Source organism: Oncorhynchus nerka, linkage group LG10 (assembly GCF_034236695.1).
Source record: "Oncorhynchus nerka isolate Pitt River linkage group LG10, Oner_Uvic_2.0, whole genome shotgun sequence".
Classification (NCBI taxonomy): Eukaryota; Metazoa; Chordata; class Actinopteri; order Salmoniformes; family Salmonidae; genus Oncorhynchus; species Oncorhynchus nerka.
In genome coordinates, this window is record NC_088405.1 from 102,140,501 (window position 1) to 102,159,566 (window position 19,066).

Genomic DNA, 19,066 nt, shown 5'->3' on the forward strand with positions numbered 1-19,066 from the left:
TCAAATGTTTGTGGTCACTTGGAAATGTCCTTGTTTTGAAAGAAAAGCACATTTTTGTTCCATTAAAAAAAACTCAAATTGATCAGGAATACAGTGTAGACAGAAACCCCTTTTGTAATCAAATGCTGATGCTCCTGATTCTCAACTAGTCTAAAAAAAAGGCCAGTTTTATTGCTTCTTTAATCAAAACAACAGTTTTCAGCTGTGCTAACATAATTGCAAAAGGGTTTTCTAATAATCAATTAGCCTTTTAAAATGATAAACTTGGATTAGCTAACACAATGTGCCATTGGAACACAGGGGTTGTCACGTTCTGACCTTTATTTCCTTTGTTTTGTATTTATTTAGTATGGTCAGGGCGTGAGTTGGGGTGGGCAGTCTATGTTTGTTTTTCTATGATTTGGGTATTTCTATGTTTCGGCCTAGTATGGTTCTCAATCAGAGGCAGGTGTCATTAGTTGTCTCTGATTGAGAATCATACTTAGGTAGCCTGGGTTTCACTGTGTGTTTGTGGGTGATTGTTCCTGTCTCTGTGTTTGCACCAGATAGGGCTGTTTTGGTTTTTCACGTTTCTTGTTTTGTTAGTTTGTTCATGTGTAGAGTCTTTATTAAAGAACCATGAATAGAAACCACGCTGCATTTTGGTATGCCTCTCCTTCAACCCAAGAAAACCGTTACAGGGGTGATGGTTCCCAAGAAAGCTAAGGTAACTGAGCTAAACGACTACCGCCCCGTAGCACTCACTTCCGTCATCATGAAGTGCTTTGAGAGACTAGTCAAGGACCATATCACTTCCACCCTACCTGACAGCCTAGACCCACTCCAATTTGCTTACCGCCCAAATAGGTCCACAGACGATGCAATCTCAACCACACTGCACACTGCCCTAACCCATCTGGACAAGAGGAATACCTATGTAATGCTGTTCATCGACTACAGCTCGGCATTCAACACCATAGTACCCTCCAAGCTCGTCATCAAGCTCGAGACCCTGGGTCTCGACCCCGCCCTGTGCAACTGGGTACTGGACTTCCTGACGGGCCGCCCCCAGGTGGTGAGGGTAGGCAACAACATCTCCTCCCCGCTGATCCTCAACACGGGGGCCCCTCTCCTGTACTCCCTGTTCACCCACGACTGCGTGGCCACGCACGCCTCCAACCCAATCATCAAGTTTGCGGACGACACAACAGTGGTAGGCTTGATTACCAACAACGACGAGACGGCCTACAGGGAGGAGGTGAGGGCCCTCGGAGTGTGGTGTCAGGAAAATAACCTCACACTCAACGTCAACAAAACTAAGGAGATGATTGTGGACTTCGGGAAACAGCAGAGGGAACACCCCCTTATCCACATCGATGGAACAGTAGTGGAGAGGTTAGCAAGTTTTAAGTTCCTCGGCATACACATCACAGACAAACTGAATTGGTCCACTCACACAGACAGCGTCGTGAAGAAGGCGCAGCAGCGCCTCTTCAACTTCAGGAGGCTGAAGAAATTCGGCTTGTCACCAAAAGCACTCACAAACTTCTACAGATGCACAATCGAGAGCATCCTGGCGGGCTGTATCACCGCCTGGTACGGCAACTGCTCCGCCCTCAACCGTAAGGCTCTCCAGAGGGTAGTGAGGTCTGCACAACGCATCACCGGGCAAACTACCTGCCCTCCAGGACACCTACACCACCCGATGTCACAGGAAGGCCATAAAGATCATCAAGGACATCAACCACCCGAGCCACTGCCTGTTCACCCCGCTATCATCCAGAAGGCGAGGTCACAGGGCTCCGGGCAGCCGAGCGGAAATGGAGGAAAACTCGCCTCCCTGCGGACCTGGCATCCTTTCACTCCCTCCTCTCTACATTTTCCTCTTCTGTCTCTGCTGCTAAAGCCACTTTCTACCACTCTAAATTCCAAGCATCTGCCTCTAACCCTAGGAAGCTCTTTGCCACCTTCTCCTCCCTCCTCCTGAATCCTCCTCCCCCCCCCCCCCCCTCCTCCCTCTCTGCAGATGACTTCGTCAACCATTTTGAAAAGAAGGTCGACGACATCCGATCCTCGTTTGCTAAGTCAAACGACACCGCTGGTTCTGCTCACACTGCCCTACCCTGTGCTCTGACCTCTTTCTCCCCTCTCTCTCCAGATGAAATCTCGCGTCTTGTGACGGCCGGCCGCCCAACAACCTGCCCGCTTGACCCTATCCCCTCCTCTCTTCTCCAGACCATTTCCTGAGACCTTCCCCCTTACCTCACCTCGCTCATCAACTCATCCCTGACCGCTGGCTACGTCCCTTCCGTCTTCAAGAGAGCGAAAGTTGCACCTACACTCGATCCCTCCGATGTCAACAACTACAGACCAGTATCCCTTCTTTCTTTTCTCTCCAAAACTCTTGAACGTGCCGTCCTTGGCCAGCTCTCCCGCTATCTCTCTCAGAATGACCTTCTTGATCCAAATCAGTCAGGTTTCAAGACTAGTCATTCAACTGAGACTGCTCTTCTCTGTATCACGGAGGCGCTCCGCACTGCTAAAGCTAACTCTCTCTCCTCTGCTCTCATCCTTCTAGACCTATCGGCTGCCTTCGATACTGTGAACCATCAGATCCTCCTCTCCACCCTCTCCGAGTTGGGCATCTCCGGCGCGGCCCACGCTTGGATTGCGTCCTACCTGACAGGTCGCTCTTACCAGGTGGCGTGGCGAGAATCTGTCTCCTCACCACGCGCTCTCACCACTGGCGTCCCCCAGGGCTCTGTTCTAGGCCCTCTCCTATTCTCGCTATACACCAAGTCACTTGGCTCTGTCATAACCTCACATGGTCTCTCCTATCATTGCTATGCAGACGACACACAATTAATCTTCTCCTTTCCCCCTTCTGATGACCAGGTGGCGACTCGCATCTCTGCATGTCTGGCAGACATATCAGTATGGATGACGGATCACCACCTCAAGCTGAACCTCGGCAAGATGGAGGTGCTCTTCCTCCCGGGGAAGGACTGCCCGTTCCATGATCTCGCCATCACGGTTGACAACTCCATTGTGTCCTCCTCCCAGAGCGCTAAGAACCTTGGCGTGATCCTGGACAACACCCTGTCGTTCTCAACTAACATCAAGGCGGTGGCCCGTTCCTGTAGGTTCATGCTCTACAACATCCGCAGAGTATGACCCTGCCTCACACAGGAAGCGGCGCAGGTCCTAATCCAGGCACTTGTCATCTCCCGTCTGGATTACTGCAACTCGCTGTTGGCTGGGCTCCCTGCCTGTGCCATTAAACCCCTACAACTCATCCAGAACGCCGCAGCCCGTCTGGTGTTCAACCTTCCCAAGTTCTCTCACGTCACCCCGCTCCTCCGCTCCCTCCACTGGCTTCCAGTTGAAGCTCGCATCCGCTACAAGACCATGGTGCTTGCCTACGGAGCTGTGAGGGGAACGACACCTCAGTACCTCCAGGCTCTGATCAGGCCCTACACCCAAACAAGGGCACTGCGTTCATCCACCTCTGGCCTGCTCGCCTCCCTACCACTGAGGAAGTACAGTTCCCGCTCAGCCCAGTCAAAACTGTTCGCTGCTCTGGCCCCCCAATGGTGGAACAAACTCCCTCACGACGCCAGGACAGCGGAGTCAATCACCACCTTCCGGAGACACCTGAAACCACCTCTTCAAGGAATACCTAGGATAGGATAAAGTAATCCTTCTCACCCCCCCTTAAAAGATTTAGATGCACTATTGTAAAGTGGCTGTTCCACTGGATGTCATAAGGTGAACGCACCAATTTGTAAGTCGCTCTGGATAAGAGCGTCTGCTAAATGACTTAAATGTAATGTAAATGCAGTACAGGTGCATCAAAGCTGGGACCGAGAGACTGAAAAACAGCTTCTATCTCAAGGCCATCAGACTGTTAAACAGCCACCACTAACATTGAGTGGCTGCTGCCAACACACTGACATTGACACTGACCCAACTCCAGCCACTTTAATAATGGGAATTGATGGGAAATGATGTAAATATATCACTAGCCACTTTAAACAATGCTACCTTATATAATGTTACTTACCCTACATTATTCATCTCATATGCATACGTATATACTGTACTCTATATCATCGACTGCATCCTTATGTAATACATGTATCACTAGCCACTTTAACTATGCCACTTTGTCTACATACTCATCTCATATGTATATACTGTACTCGATACAATCTACTGTATGCTGCCCTGTACCATCACTCATTCATATATCCTTATGTACATATTCTTTATCCCCTTACACTGTGTATAAGACAGTAGTTTTGGAATTGTTAGTTAGATTACTTGTTGGCTATTACTGCATTGTCGGAACTAGAAGCACAAGCATTTCGCTACACTCGCATTAACATCTGCTAACCATGTGTATGTGACAAATAAAATTGGATTTGATTTGGTTGCTGATTATTGCACGACTATGTAGATATTCCATAAAAATCTGCCCTTTCCAGCCACAATAGTAATTTCCAACATTAACCATGTCTACACTGTATTTCTGATCAAGTTGATGTTATTTTAATGGACAAAAAAAAAGTTTCTTTCAAAAACAAGGACATTTCTAAGTGACCCCAACTTTTGGATGGATAAGATAGATGGATAAGATAGATGGATGGATAGAGTTGTAAGAAAAAGTATGTGAACCCTTTGGAATTACCTGGTTATCTGATCTTCCTCTAAGTCACAACAACAGACAGACACAATGTGCTTAAACTAATGACACACAAATTATTGCATTTTTCTTGCCTATATTGAATACATAATTTAAACATTCACAGTGTAGGTTGGAAAATAGTATGTGAGTATGGGATTCAAGAGTCACCTATCCTGGAGTCCAATCAATGAGTTGAGATTGGAGATGTTGGTTCGAGCTGCACTGCAATATAAAATAGACTCACAAAATGTGAGTTTACTATTCACATGAAGCATTGCCTGATGTGAACTATGCCTCGAACAAATGAGAATTGTTGACTTGCATAAAGCTGGAAAGGGTTACAAAAGTATTTCTAAAAGCCTTGATGTTCATCAGTCTTTGCTGCATCAGGGCCTGGATAGCTTGATATCATCGACTACCTGTTCACACCGCTACCATCCAGAAGGCGAGGTCAGTACAGGTCCATCAAAGCTGGCACCGAGAGACTGAAAAACAGCTTTAGCTCAAGGCCACCAGACTGTTATACAGCAATCACTTAGAGTGGCTGCTGCCTACATTGAGACCCAATCACAGGCCACTTTAATAAATGGATCACAAGTCACATTATCAAATGCACACTAATGTACATTTCAGTGATCCTCAAAGTTCCGTTTTAGGACCACTATTGTTTTCACTATATATTTTACTTCTTGGTGATGTCATTCATAAACATAATGTTAACTTTTCACTGCTATGCGGATGACACAGGGTTCAATTCTCGGGCCGACTCTTTTCTCTGTATATATCAATGATGTTGCTCTTGCTGCGGGCGATTCCCTGATCCACCTCTACGCAGACGACACCATTCTATATACTTCCGGCCCGTCCTTGGACACTGTGCTATCTAACCTCCAAACGAGCTTCAATGCCATACAACACTCCTTCCGTGGCCTCCAACTGCTCTTAAACGCAAGTAAAACTAAATGCATGCTTTTCAACCGTTCGCTGCCTGCACCCGCACGCCTGACTAGTATCACCACCCTGGATGGTTCCGACCTTGAATATGTGGACATCTATAAGTACCTAGGTGTCTGGCTAGACTGTAAACTCTCCTTCCAGACTCATATCAAACATCTCCAATTGAAAATCAAATCTAGAGTCGGCTTTCTATTCCGCAACAAAGCCTCCTTCACTCACGCCGCCAAACTTACCCTAGTAAAACTGACTATTCTACCGATCCTCGACTTCGGTGATGTCATCTACAAAATTGCTTCCAACACTCTACTCAGCAAACTGGATGCAGTTTATCACAGTGCCATCCGTTTTGCACTAAAGCACCTTATACCACCCACCACGACGACCTGTATGCTCTAGTCGGCTGGCCCTCGCTACATATTCGTCGCCAGACCCACTGGCTCCAGGTCATCTACAAGTCCATGCTAGGTAAAGGTCCGCCTTATCTCAGTTCACTGGTCACGATGGCAACACTCACCCGTAACACGCGCTCCAGCAGGTGTATGTCACTGATCATCCCTAAAGCCAACACCTCATTTGGCCGCCTTTCGTTCCAGTTCTCTGCTGCCTGTGACTGGAACAAATTGCAAAAATCGCTGAAGTTGGAGACTTTTATCTCCCTCACCAACTTCAAACATCAGCTATCTGAGCAGCTAACCGATCGCTGCAGCTGTACATACATACCTACCTCATTCCCATACTGTTTTTATTTATTTTATTTTCTGCTCTTTTGCACACCAATATCTCTACCTGTACATGACCATCTGATCATTTATCACTCCAGTGTTAATCTGCAAAATTGTAATTATTCGCCTACCTCCTCATGCCTTTTGCACACAATGTATATAGACTCTCCTTTTTTCTACTGTATTATTATCAACTAGCCTACCTGGTTAAATAAAGGTGAAATAAAAAATAAAAAATAAACACACAGCTGTACATTTCAATGAAACAAGGTGAAGCCCCAAAATTGCCCTCTTGGAAGCCTGTGTTTCAGACATAAGGAAGTGGATGGCTGCAAATGTTCTACTTTTAAACTCGGACAAAACAGAGACGCTTGTTCTAGGTCCCAAGAAACAAAGATCTTCTGTTGAATCTGACAATTAATCTTGATGGCTGTACAGTCGTCTCAAATAAAACTGTGAAGGACTTGGCGTTACTCTGGACCCTGATCTCTCTTTATCAAGACTTAAAAGGACAACTTTTTTCCATCTTTGTAACATTGCAAGAATCTGTCCAAAAATGATGCAGAAAAATTAATCAATGCATTTTTTACTTCTAGATTAGGCTACTGCAATGCTCAACTTTCCAGCTACCCGGATAAAGCACTAAATAAAATTCAGTTAGTGCTAAATATGGCTGCTAGAATCCTGACTAGAACCAAAAATGTGATCATATTACTCCAGTGCTAGCCTCTCTACACTGGTTTCCTGTCAAAGCAAGGGCTGATTTCAAGGTTTTACTGATAAACTACAAAGCATTACATGGACTTGCTCCTACCTATCTTTCCAATTTGGTCCTGCCGTACATACCTACACGTACGCTAAGGTCACAAGACGCACGCCCCCTTATTGTCCATAGAATTTCTAAGAAAACAGCTGGAGGCAGGGATTTCTCGTATAGAGCTCCATTTTATGGAATGGTCTACCTACCCATGTGAGAGACGCAGACTGTCTCAACCTTTAAATCTTTACTGAAAACTCATCTCTTCAGTGGGTCATATGATTGAGTGTAGTCTGACCCAGGAGTGTGAAGGTGAACGGAAAGGCACTGGAGCAACGAACCTCTGCCTGGCCAGTTCCCCTCTCTCCACTGCGATTCTCTGCCTCTAACCCTATTACAGGGGCTGAGTCACTGGCTTACTGGTGCTCTTCCATGCTGTCTCTAGGAGGGGTGCGTCGCTTGAGTGAGTTGAGTCACCGACGCGACCCCCCCCCCCCCCCGCCCCTTGGGTTGTGCCGTGGCGGAGATCTTTGTGGACTATACTCAGCCTCGTCTCAGGATGGTAAGTTGGTGGTTGAAGATATCCCTCTAGTGGTGTGGGGGCTGTGCTTTGGCAAAGTGGGTGGGGTTATATCCTGCCTTTTTAGCCATGTCCAGGGGTATCGTCGGATAAGGCCATGGTGTCTCCCGACCCATCCTGTCTCAGCCTCCAGTATTTATGCTGCAGTAGTTTATGTGTCGGGGGGCTAGGGTCAGTTTGTTATATCTGGAGTACTTCTCCTGTCTTATCCGGTGTCCTGTGTGAATTTAATTATGCTCTCTCTAGTTCTCTCTCTCTTTCTTTCTTTCTCTTGGAGGACATGAGCCCTAGGACCATGCCTGATGACTCCTTGCTGTCCCCAGTCCACCTGGTCATGCTGCTGTTCCAGTTTCAACTATTCTTCCTGTGGCTATGAACCCTGACCTGTTCACTGGAAGGACTACCTGTCCCAGGCCTGCCGTTTTCAACTCTCTCTAGAGACCGCAGGAGCGGTAGAGATACTCTGAATGATCGGCTATGAAAAGCTAACTGACATTTATTCCCGATGTGCTGACCTGTTGCACCCTCGACAACCACTGTGATTTTTATTATTTGACCCTGCTGGTCATCTATGAACATTTGAACATCTTGGCCATGTTCTGTTATAATCTCCACCCGGCACAGCCAGAAGAGGACTGGCCACCCCTCATAGCCTGGTTCCTCTCTAGGTCTCTTCATAGGTTCTGGTCTTTCTAGGGAGTCTTTCCTAGCCACCGTGCTTCTACGCCTGCATTGCTTGCTGTTTGGGGTTTTAGGTTGTGTTTCTGTACAGCACTTTGAGATATCAGCTGATGTAAGAAGGGCTATATAAATAAATTGGATTGATTGTTTGATTTATACCATCGACTGCATCTTGCCTGTGCCGCACGGCCATCGCTCATCCATATATTTATATGTACATATTCTCATTCACCCCTTTTTATGTATTAGTTAGTTGTTTACATGGCTTGTTCAATAAAGACATGAAAACGTATAATTGTATGTGTGTTATTAGTTTAACCAGACTCTGTTTGTTATAATTTAGAGGAAGATCAGATTGACCAATATATGCAGAAATCCAGGTAATTCCAAAGGGTTCACATCCTTGTTCTTACCACGGTAGATAGATAGATAGATAGATAGATAGATAGATAGATAGATAGATAGATAGTATCACCGCTATAGCCAGTGCCACCCCAGCCAGCTCAGTCTTCCCCAGGTGACCACAGAACACGGTGCTGACAAAACTGATCAGAAAGATCATCAGCTGGGATATAACCTGGAGAGAACAGAGGAAATTATCACCATCATCGTGCCTCATGTGAGCAGAAGAATAGCAGTTCAACAACACTCGTATATATTATAAGAAAATATATGGAACAACTAAAGATTCAGAAAAAAAATACATTATCACCACCATAACAACGGACCCAATCACTGCAACAGTTACTTTGGTATGAACTAAAGGAATGACATTTCAGCAACACCCGGTAATTATTAGAGACAACGTTCTTAGCCTGCAGTCTCACCACCGGTCCCGCTAGTTTCAGAATTTGGCCAATCTCTTCTTTATAATGCACGGGGATCCAGCCTCTGATCCGCCTCAGACAGCCGCAGCAAAACACGGGTGACTCTACGGTGGATTCGGTTACCGAAGCTTCATCACTTTTAGAATGTCCGTTCACTACGTTAACCGCGACAGCATTTGATTTAGAATTATCCATTATGTGGAAGAGAGAGCGCGCAAAGGAGATATATGCGGCTGTAAGGTTTGCCCAACCAACTTCAGAAACTCTTGTTGATACAGAACGGTCCTTTGGCGTGTCTGAGTGTAGAGTAACTAACGAAACATGTAGAGCGCTCAGTCGGCTACAGCAGGGGGTCGACACCACCGCACGTGTTGGAGTTTGGGGCGTATTCTCGTCACGGTTAACCCCGTCACGAGGATATTGCGTAAGGAGCCTACATCCTTGTTGAAGAGACCTTTTGGTGGGATGGCTTGTGGGGAATGTATGGGTGTCCAAGCGGTGTGTTAATAGTTTAAACAGACGCCTCGGTGCATTCAGCATGTCAACACTTCTTGCAAAAACGAGTAGTGCTGAAGTCAATCTCTCCTCCACTTTGAGCCTTGTCAGATTTACATGCATAATACCAGTGGTGGGAAAATGGTGGTCTTGAGTAAAAGTAAAGATACCTTAATACAAAATGACTCAAGTAAAAGTGAAAGTCGCCCAGTAAAATACTACTTGAGTAAAAGTATTTGGTTTTAAATATATTTAAGCATCAAAGTAAAAATATAAATCATGTTAACTTCCTTATATTATGCAAACGAACCAAACATTGTTTTTATTTTATTTACAGATAGCCAGGGGCACACTCCAACACTCAACACATAATTTGCATATGAAGCATTTGTGTTTAGTGAGTCCACCAGATCAGAGGCAGTAGGGATGACCAGGGATGTTCTCTGTTTAGTGAGTCCTCCAGATCAGAGGCAGTAGGGATGACCAGAGATGTTCTCTGTTTAGTGAGCTGTTGACCAGGGATGTTCTCTGTTTAGTGAGTCCTCCAGATCAGAGGCAGTGGGGATGACCAGGGATGTTCTCTGTTTAGTGAGTCCTCCAGATCAGAGGCAGTAGGGATGATCAGGGAGGTTCTCTTGTGTGACCTTTAACCTGTCAAAATGTAAAGAGAACTTTTCGGGAAATGTATGGAGAAGGAAGTACATTATTTTCTTTAGAAATGTAGTGAAGGAAAAGTTGCCAAAAATATAAATACCAAAGTAAAGTGCAGATACACTTAAAAACGACTTAAGGAGTACTTTAAAGTATTTTTACTTATGTACTTTACACCACTGCATATTACTAATGTTAGCTCTCTGCATACATTTAAGGGCCCTGTTCTGAGCCAATTGTAATTTTCCGAGGTCCCTCTTTGTGGCACCTGATCAAACACCTGAACAGAAGTCCAGGTGCGACAAAACTAGAGCCTGTAGGACCTGCCTTGTTGATAGTGTTATTAAGAAGGTAGAAACTAGGACCTGTAGGACCTGCCTTGTTGATAGTGTTGTTAAGAAGGTAGAAACTAGAGCCTGTAGGACCTGCCTTGTTGATAGTGTTGTTAAGAAGGTAGAAACTAGAGCCTGTAGGACCTGCCTTGTTGATAGTGTTGTTAAGAAGGTAGAAACTAGAGCCTGTAGGACCTGCCTTGTTGATAGTGTTGTTAAGAAGGCAGAGTAGCGCTTTATTATAGACAGACTTCTCCCCATTTTAGCTACTGTTGCATCAATATGTTTTGACCATGACAGTTTACTATCCAGGGTTACCCCAAGCAGTTTAGTCATCTCAACTTGCTCAATTTCCACATTATTCATTACAAGATTTAGTTAAGGTTTAAGGTTTAGTAAAGGATTTGTCCCAAATACAATGCTTTTAGTTTTTGAAATTTTTAAGATTAACTTATTCCTTGCCACCCATTCTGAACCTAACTGCAGCTCTTTGTTGAGTGCGCTTCCGAGTATGCTCCCCACGTCACTACAGACACGGGTTCGATTCCAGGCTGTATCACAACCGGCCGTGATTGGGAGTCCCATAGGGCGGCGCACAATTGGCCCAGCGTCGTCTGGGTTTGGCCGCTGTAGGCCGTCATTGTAAATAATATTTGTTTTCTCTACTAACTTGCCTAGTTAAATAAAGGTTCAATAAAATACATAGATACAAAACTAGTGGTACCAGAGGAGCACTGCGAGTCAGGTGAAGAACGGAGGCTATGCTTGGGGGACCAGGAATAAAGGACGGAGGCTATGCTTGGGGGACCAGGAATAAAGGGCGGAGGCTATGCTTGGGGGACCAGGAATAAAGGACGGAGGCTATGCTTGGGGGACCAGGAATAAAGGGCGGAGGCTATGCTTGGGGGACCAGGAATAAAGGGCGGAGGCTATGCTTGGGGGACCAGGAATAAAGGACGGAGGCTATGCTTGGGGGACCAGGAATAAAGGACGGAGGCTATGCTTGGGGGACCGGGAATAAAGGACGGAGGCTATGCTTGGGGGACCAGGAATAAAGGGCGGAGGCTATGCTTGGGGGACCAGGAATAAAGGGCGGAGGCTATGCTTGGGGGACCAGGAATAAAGGGCGGAGGCTATGCTTGGGGACCAGGAATAAAGGACGGAGGCTATGCTTGGGGGACCAGGAATAAAGCACGGAGGCTATGCTTGGGGGACCAGGAATAAAGGACGGAGGCTATGCTTGGGGGACCAGGAATAAAGGGCGGAGGCTATGCTTTGGGGACCAGGAATAAAGCACGGAGGCTATGCTTGGGGGACCAGAATAAAGCACGGAGGCTATGCTTGGGGACCAGGAATAAAGGACGGAGGCTATGCTTGGGGGACCAGGAATAAAGCACGGAGGCTATGCTTGGGGGACCAGGAATAAAGTACGGAGGCTATGCTTGGGGGACCAGGAATAAAGCACGGAGGCTATGCTTGGGGGACCAGGAATAAAGGACGGAGGCTATGCTTGGGGGACCAGGAATAAAGCACGGAGGCTATGCTTGGGGGACCAGGAATAAAGGGCGGAGGCTATGCTTGGGGGACCAGGAATAAAGAACGGAGGCTATGCTTGGGGGACCAGGAATAAAGGGCGTAGGCTATGCTTGGGGGACCAGGAATAAAGCACGGAGGCTATGCTTGGGGGACCAGGAATAAAGCACGGAGGCTATGCTTGGGGGACCAGGAATAAAGGGCGGAGGCTATGCTTGGGGGACCAGGAATAAAGCACGGAGGCTATGCTTGGGGGACCAGGAATAAAGGACGGAGGCTATGCTTGGGGGACAAGGAATAAAGGGCGGAGGCTATGCTTGGGGGACCAGGAATAAAGGGCGGAGGCTATGCTTGGGGGACCAGGAATAAAGGGCGGAGGCTATGCTTGGGGGACCAGGAATAAAGCACAAGTGAAATTGTAAATGGACTTTTTCATAACACAGTGCCACCGACGCGGCCTGCTACCAAGGACTTTAGCCCCCCCCCTCTCCTTCTCTATGGCTGATGTGAGTAAAACATTTAAACCTGTTAACCCTCACAAGGCTGCCGGCCCAGAAGGCATGTCTAGCCGCGTTCTCAGAGCATGCAGAGCATTCAATCTCTCCCTATCCCAGTCTGCTGTCCCCACATGCTTCAAGATGGCCACCATTGTTCCTGTACCCAAGAAGGCAAATGTAACCGAACTAAATGACTATCACCCCTTAGCACTCACTTCTGTCATCATGAAGTGCTTTGAGAGACTAGTCAAGGATCATATCACCTCCACCTTACCTGTCACCCTAGACCCATTTCAATTTGCGTACTTCCCCAATGGGTCCACAGACGATGAAATCGCCATCACACTGCACACTGCCCTATCCCATCTGGACAAGAGGAATACCTATGTAAGAATGCTGTTCATTGACAACAGCTCAGCATTCAACACCATAGTACCCACCAAACTCATCATTAAGTTTGAGTCGCTGGGTCTTGACCCCGTCCTGTGCAACTTAACCTGGACTTCCTGACGGGCCAACCCCAGGTGGTGAAGGTAGGAAACAACATCTCCACTCCTGCTGATCCTCAACACTGGGGCCCCACAAGGGTGCTCATTCCCTTCCTTTACTCCCTGTCCACCCATGTTAGATACTGCTGCACTGTCAGAACTAGAAGCACAAGCATTTTGTTACACTCACAATAACATCTGATAACCATGTGTGTGACCAATAAAATTTGATTTGATTTGTGTACTTCCCACCGTGAAGCATGGAGGAGGAGGTGTGATGGTGTGGGAGTGCTTTGCTGGTGACACTGTTGGTGATTTATTTAGATTTCAAGGCACACGTAACCATCATGGCTACCACAGCATTCTGCAGCGATACGCCATCCCATCTGGTTTGCGCTTAGTGGGACTATCATTTGTTTTTCAACAGGACCCAAAACACATCTCCAGACTGTGTAAGGGCTATTTGACCAAGATGGAGAGTGATGGAGTGCTGTATCAAATGACCTGGCCTACACAATCACCCAACCTCAACCCAATTGAGATCGCTTGGGATGAGTTGGACCGCAGAGTGAAGGAAAAGCAGTCAGCAAGTGCTCAGCATATGTGGGAACTCCTTCAAGACTGTTGGAAAACCATTCCAGGTGAAGCTGGTTGAGAGAATGCCAATAGTGTGCAAACCTGTCAAGACAAACGATGGCTACTTTGAAGAATATAAAATGTATTTTAATTTGTTACATTTTTTTGGGGTTACTACCATGATCCCATGTGTGTTATTTCATAGTTTTGATGTCTTCACTACTACTCTACAATGTAGAAAATAGTAAAAATAAAGAAAAACCCTTGAATGAGTAGGTGTGTCCAAATTTTTACTGGTACTGTGTATACACTGTAGTGTACACTCAGGTACATCCACCTAGTGCCGGGTCAGACCCCTCTTTAACTCCAGAACAGCATGAATTCCTCAAGACATGGAAACAGTGCTTAATTGCTGTCAAGGGATGGAACTTTTGCCAGGAAAACATTCCCCTCACCATTACACCACTGCCACCATCCTGTACCATTGACACCATGCAAGATGGGGCCATGGCTCGTGCTTCTTTTGACAAATCCTAACTCTGCCATCAGCATGATGCAACAGGAACCAGGATTCGTCAGAACGTGCAACATTTCTCCACTCCTCAATTGTCCAGTGTTGGTGTTCTCGTGCCAACTGGAGCCACTTATTCTTGTTTTTAGATGATAGGAGTGGTTGTCTACTGCAATAGCACCACACTCCGAGGGCCCTCACCTCCTCCCTGTAGGCCGTCTCGTCGTTGTTGGTAATCAAGCCTACCACTGTTGTGTCGTCCGCAAACTTGATGATTGAGTTGGAGGCGTGCGTGGCCACGCAGTCGTGGGTGAACAGGGAGTACAGGAGAGGGCTCAGAACACACCCTTGTGGGGCCCCAGTGTTGAGGATCAGCGGGGTGGAGATGTTGTTGCCTACCCTCACCACCTGGGGGTGGCCCGTCAGGAAGTCCAGTACCCAGTTGTACAGGGCGGGGTCGAGACCCAGGGTCTCGAGCTTGATGACGAGCTGGGAGGGTATTATGGTGTTGAATGCCGAGCTGTAGTCGATGAACAGCATTCTCACATAGGTATTCCTCTTGTCCAGATGGGTTAGGGCAGTGTGCAGTGTGGTTGAGATTGCATCGTCTGTGGACCTATTTGGGCGGTAAGCAAATTGGAGTGGGTCTAGGGTGTCAGGTAGGGTGAAGGTGATATGGTCCTTGACTAGTCTCTCAAAGCACTTCATGATGACGGAAGTGACTGCTACGGGGCGGTAGTCGTTTAGCTCAGTTACCTTAGCTTTCTTGGGAACAGGAACAGTGGTGGCCCTCTTGAAGCATGTGGGAACAGCAGACTGGTATAGGGATTGATTGAATATGTCCGTAAACACACCGGCCAGCTGGTCTGCGCATGCTCTGAGGGCGCGGCTGGGGATGCCGTCTGGGCCTGCAACCTTGCGAGGGTTAACACGTTTAAATGTTTTACTCACCTCGGCTGCAGTGAAGGAGAGTCCGCATGTTTTCGTTGCAGGCCGTGTCAGTGGCACTGTATTGTCCTCAAAGCGGGCAAAAAAGTTATTTAGTCTGCCTGGGAGCAAGACATCCTGGTCCGTGACTGGGCTGGTTTTCTTCTTGTAGTCCGTGATTGACTGTAGACCCTGCCACATACCTCCTGTGTCTGAGCCGTTGACTTGAGGTTCTACTTTGTCTCTATACTGACGCTTAGCTTGTTTGATAGCCTTGCGGAGGGAATAGCTGCACTGTTTGTATTCGGTCATGTTACCAGTCACCTTGCCCTGATTAAAAGCAGTGGTTCGCGCTTTCAGTTTCACGCGAATGCTGCCATCAATCCACGGTTTCTGGTTAGGGAATGTTTTAATCATTGCTATGGGAACGACATCTTCAACGCACGTTCTAATGAACTCGCACACCGAATCAGCGTATTCGTCAATGTTGTTATCTGATGCAATACGAAACATATCCCAGTCCACGTGATGGAAGCAGTCTTGGAGTGTGGAATCAGCTTGGTCGGACCAGCGTTGGACAGACCTCAGCGTGGGAGCCTCCCATTTTAGTTTCTGTCTGTAGGCAGGGATCAACAAAATGGAGTCGTGGTCAGCTTTTCCGCGTCGCGGAAGTTAGTGTAACATTGATCCAAGGTTTTTCCGGCCCTGGTTGCGCAATCGATATGCTGATACAATTTAGGGAGTCTTGTTTTCAGATTAGCCTTGTTAAAATCCCCAATGAATGCAGCCTCAGGATGTATGGATTCCAGTTTGCAAAGAGTCAAATAAAGTTCGTTCAGAGCCATCGATGTGTCTGCTTGGGGGGGAATATGTACGGCTGTGATTATAATCGAAGAGAATTCTCTTGGTAGATAATGCGGTCGACATTGAATACCTTGATGCCTGTCTGCCTGCTTTATATAGTAAGCCGTTGGCCACGTGACTCACTGTCTGCGATCCATTTTTGTGAACGGGGGAGGTAATAAATAATAAATAAACTGGACCCTGAGTTTATATTCCTGATTGATATGTATTTATATAATTATATTGGACATGTTATCCTTTATCACATGCCAGTGATTTTCTCTCCAATCTATGTATCTTACATTAGGAGGAGGTATTTTAGACCTTAGACCATCCTATTACCTTTTCATTATTAGTTATCGATCACAATGAAACTGTTATCTTGAGCATGTCATTTAATAATATGTATAGTATGAATTAATCACAAAACCTACTCATTAGAAGAAAACAACATTAGCAGCCCTAATGCAATATTAGTTTCAAAAGCGAAACACCACTATTCTGGCTATTAATAATTCCTAAACAGTCAGTAAAATAGCTTATTTAGCCATAAAAAAAAATGTTGTAGCCTGTCTGATATCATGCATGCAAGTTGACCTGTCAATGTCCACAATGATGAAGTAGCAGACCAAAGCAATACCCTATATGAGAGGAGGACCCTGTACCAAATCAAATCAAATCATATCAAAATGTATTTGTCACATACACATGGTTAGCAGATGTTAATGCGAGTGTAGCGAAATGCTTGTGCTTCTAGTTCCGACAATGCAGTGATAACCAACAAGTAAACTAACTAACAATTCCAAAACTACTGTCTTATACACAGTGTAAGGGGATAAAGAATATGTACATAAGGATATATGAGTGAGTGATGGTACAGAGCAGCATACAGTAGATGGTATCGAGTACAGTATATACATATGAGATGAGTATGTAGACAAAGTAAACAAAGTGGCATAGTTAAAGTGGCTAGTGATACATGTATTACATAAGGATGCAGTCGATGATGTAGAGTACAGTATATACGTATGCATATGAGATGAATAATGTAGGGTAAGTAACATTATATAAGGTAGCATTGTTTAAAGTGGCTAGTGATATATTTACATCATTTCCCATCAATTCCCATTATTAAAGTGGCTGGAGTTGGGTCAGTGTCAATGACAGTGTGTTGGCAGCAGCCACTCAATGTTAGTGGTGGCTGTTTAACAGTCTGATGGCCTTGAGATAGAAGCTGTTTTTCAGTCTCTCGGTCCCAGCTTTGATGCACCTGTACTGACCTCGCCTTCTGGATGATAGCAGGGTGAACAGGCAGTGGTTCGGGTGGTTGATGTCCTTGATGATCTTTATGGCCTTCCTGTAACATCGGGTGGTGTAGGTGTCCTGGAGGGCAGGTAGTTTGCCCCCCGGTGATGCGTTGTGCAGACCTCACTACCCTCTGGAGAGCCTTACGGTTGAGGGCGGAGCAGTTGCCGTACCAGGCGGTGATACAGCCCGCCAGGATGCTACCATAGGATCATTATTCTGGTAGGTGTCAACTTCATTCATTAACAGGTCCTGAGAAGATTGATTTTGTTACTTGGGGCGGGAGTTTGCCTAGAGGTTAAGAGCATTGAACTAGTAACTGAAAGGTTGCTGATTTGAATCCTTTAGCCGATTAGGTGAAAATCTCTCTGTGCCATTGAGCAAGGCACTTAACCCTCGCTCTGGATAAGAGTGTCTGATAAATGATGAAAATGTCTACTTGTTATTCGTGATGTTTCCATTTTGGGATGTTTGTTCACTAGTAGCTCATGCTGCTAGAGTGACTACAATGTAAAGGTGGATATGTATAGGGGTGGAATGCTTTATGTAAAGGTAGATATGTATAGGGGTGGAATGCATTATGTAAAGGTAGATATGTATAGGGGTGGAATGCTTTATGTAAAGGTAGATATGTATAGGGGTGGAATGCATTATGTAAAGGTAGATATGTAGTGTGGAATGCATTATGTAAAGGTAGATATGTAGGGTGGAATGCATTATGTAAAGGTAGATATGTATAGGGGTGGAATGCATTATGTAAAGGTAGATATGTATAGGGGTGGAATGCATTATGTAAAGGTAGATATGTAGGGTGGAATGCATTATGTTAAGGTAGATATGTATAGGGGTGGAATGCTTTATGTAAAGGTAGATATGTATAGGGGTGGAATGCTTTATGTAAAGGTAGATATGTATAGGGGTGGAATGCATTATGTAAAGGTAGATATGTATAGGGAATGGAATAGATATGTATGTAATGCATTATGTTAAGGTAGATATGTATAGGGTGGAATGCATTATGTAAAGGTAGATATGTATAGGGGTGGAATGCATTATGTAAAGGTAGATATGTATAGGGTGGAATGCATTATGTAAAGGTAGATATGTATGGAATGGGTGATATGAATGCATTATGTAAAGGTAGATATGTATAGGGGTGGAATGCTTTATGTAAAGGTAGATATGTAGGGTGGAATGCTTTATGTAAAGGTAGATATGTAGGGTGGAATGCATTATGTAAAGGTAGATATGTATGTAAAGGTAGATATGGGGTGGAATGCATTATGTAAAGGTAGATATGTATAGGGTGGAATGCATTATGTAAAGGTAGATATGTATAGGGGTGGAATGCATTATGTAAAGGTAGATATGTATAGGGTGGAATGCTTTATGTAAAGGTAGATATGTATAGGGGTGGAATGCATTATGTAAAGGTAGATATGTATAGGGGTGGAATGCATTATGTAAAGGTAGATATGTATAGGGGTGGAATGCATTATGTAAAGGTAGATATGTATAGGGTGGAATGCATTATTATGTAAAGGTAGATATATGTATAGGGGTGGAATGCATTATGTAAAGGTAGGGGTGGAATATTATGTAAAGGTAGATATGTATAGGGGTGGAATGCATTATAGATAAAATGCATTATGTAGATATGTATAGGGGTGGAATGCATTATGTAAAGGTAGATATGTATAGGGTGGAATGCTTTATGT

General features: G+C 45.5%; 1 protein-coding gene across 1 annotated transcript in view; it reads right to left on the minus strand.

Annotated features, from left to right (window-relative positions):
- Positions 1 to 9,571, minus strand: part of LOC135573744 (multidrug and toxin extrusion protein 1-like) — a 46,802-nt gene extending 37,231 nt beyond the window's left edge. The window contains exons 1-2 of the mRNA XM_065023440.1: positions 9,191 to 9,571; positions 8,839 to 8,940 (exon numbers count right to left, since the gene is read on the minus strand). Coding sequence (XP_064879512.1) covers positions 8,839 to 8,940; positions 9,191 to 9,385 — 297 coding nt within the window. The 5' untranslated portion in view covers positions 9,386 to 9,571. The remainder of the gene's footprint in view (positions 1 to 8,838; positions 8,941 to 9,190) is intronic.
- Between the last annotated feature and the right edge of the window lie 9,495 nt (positions 9,572 to 19,066).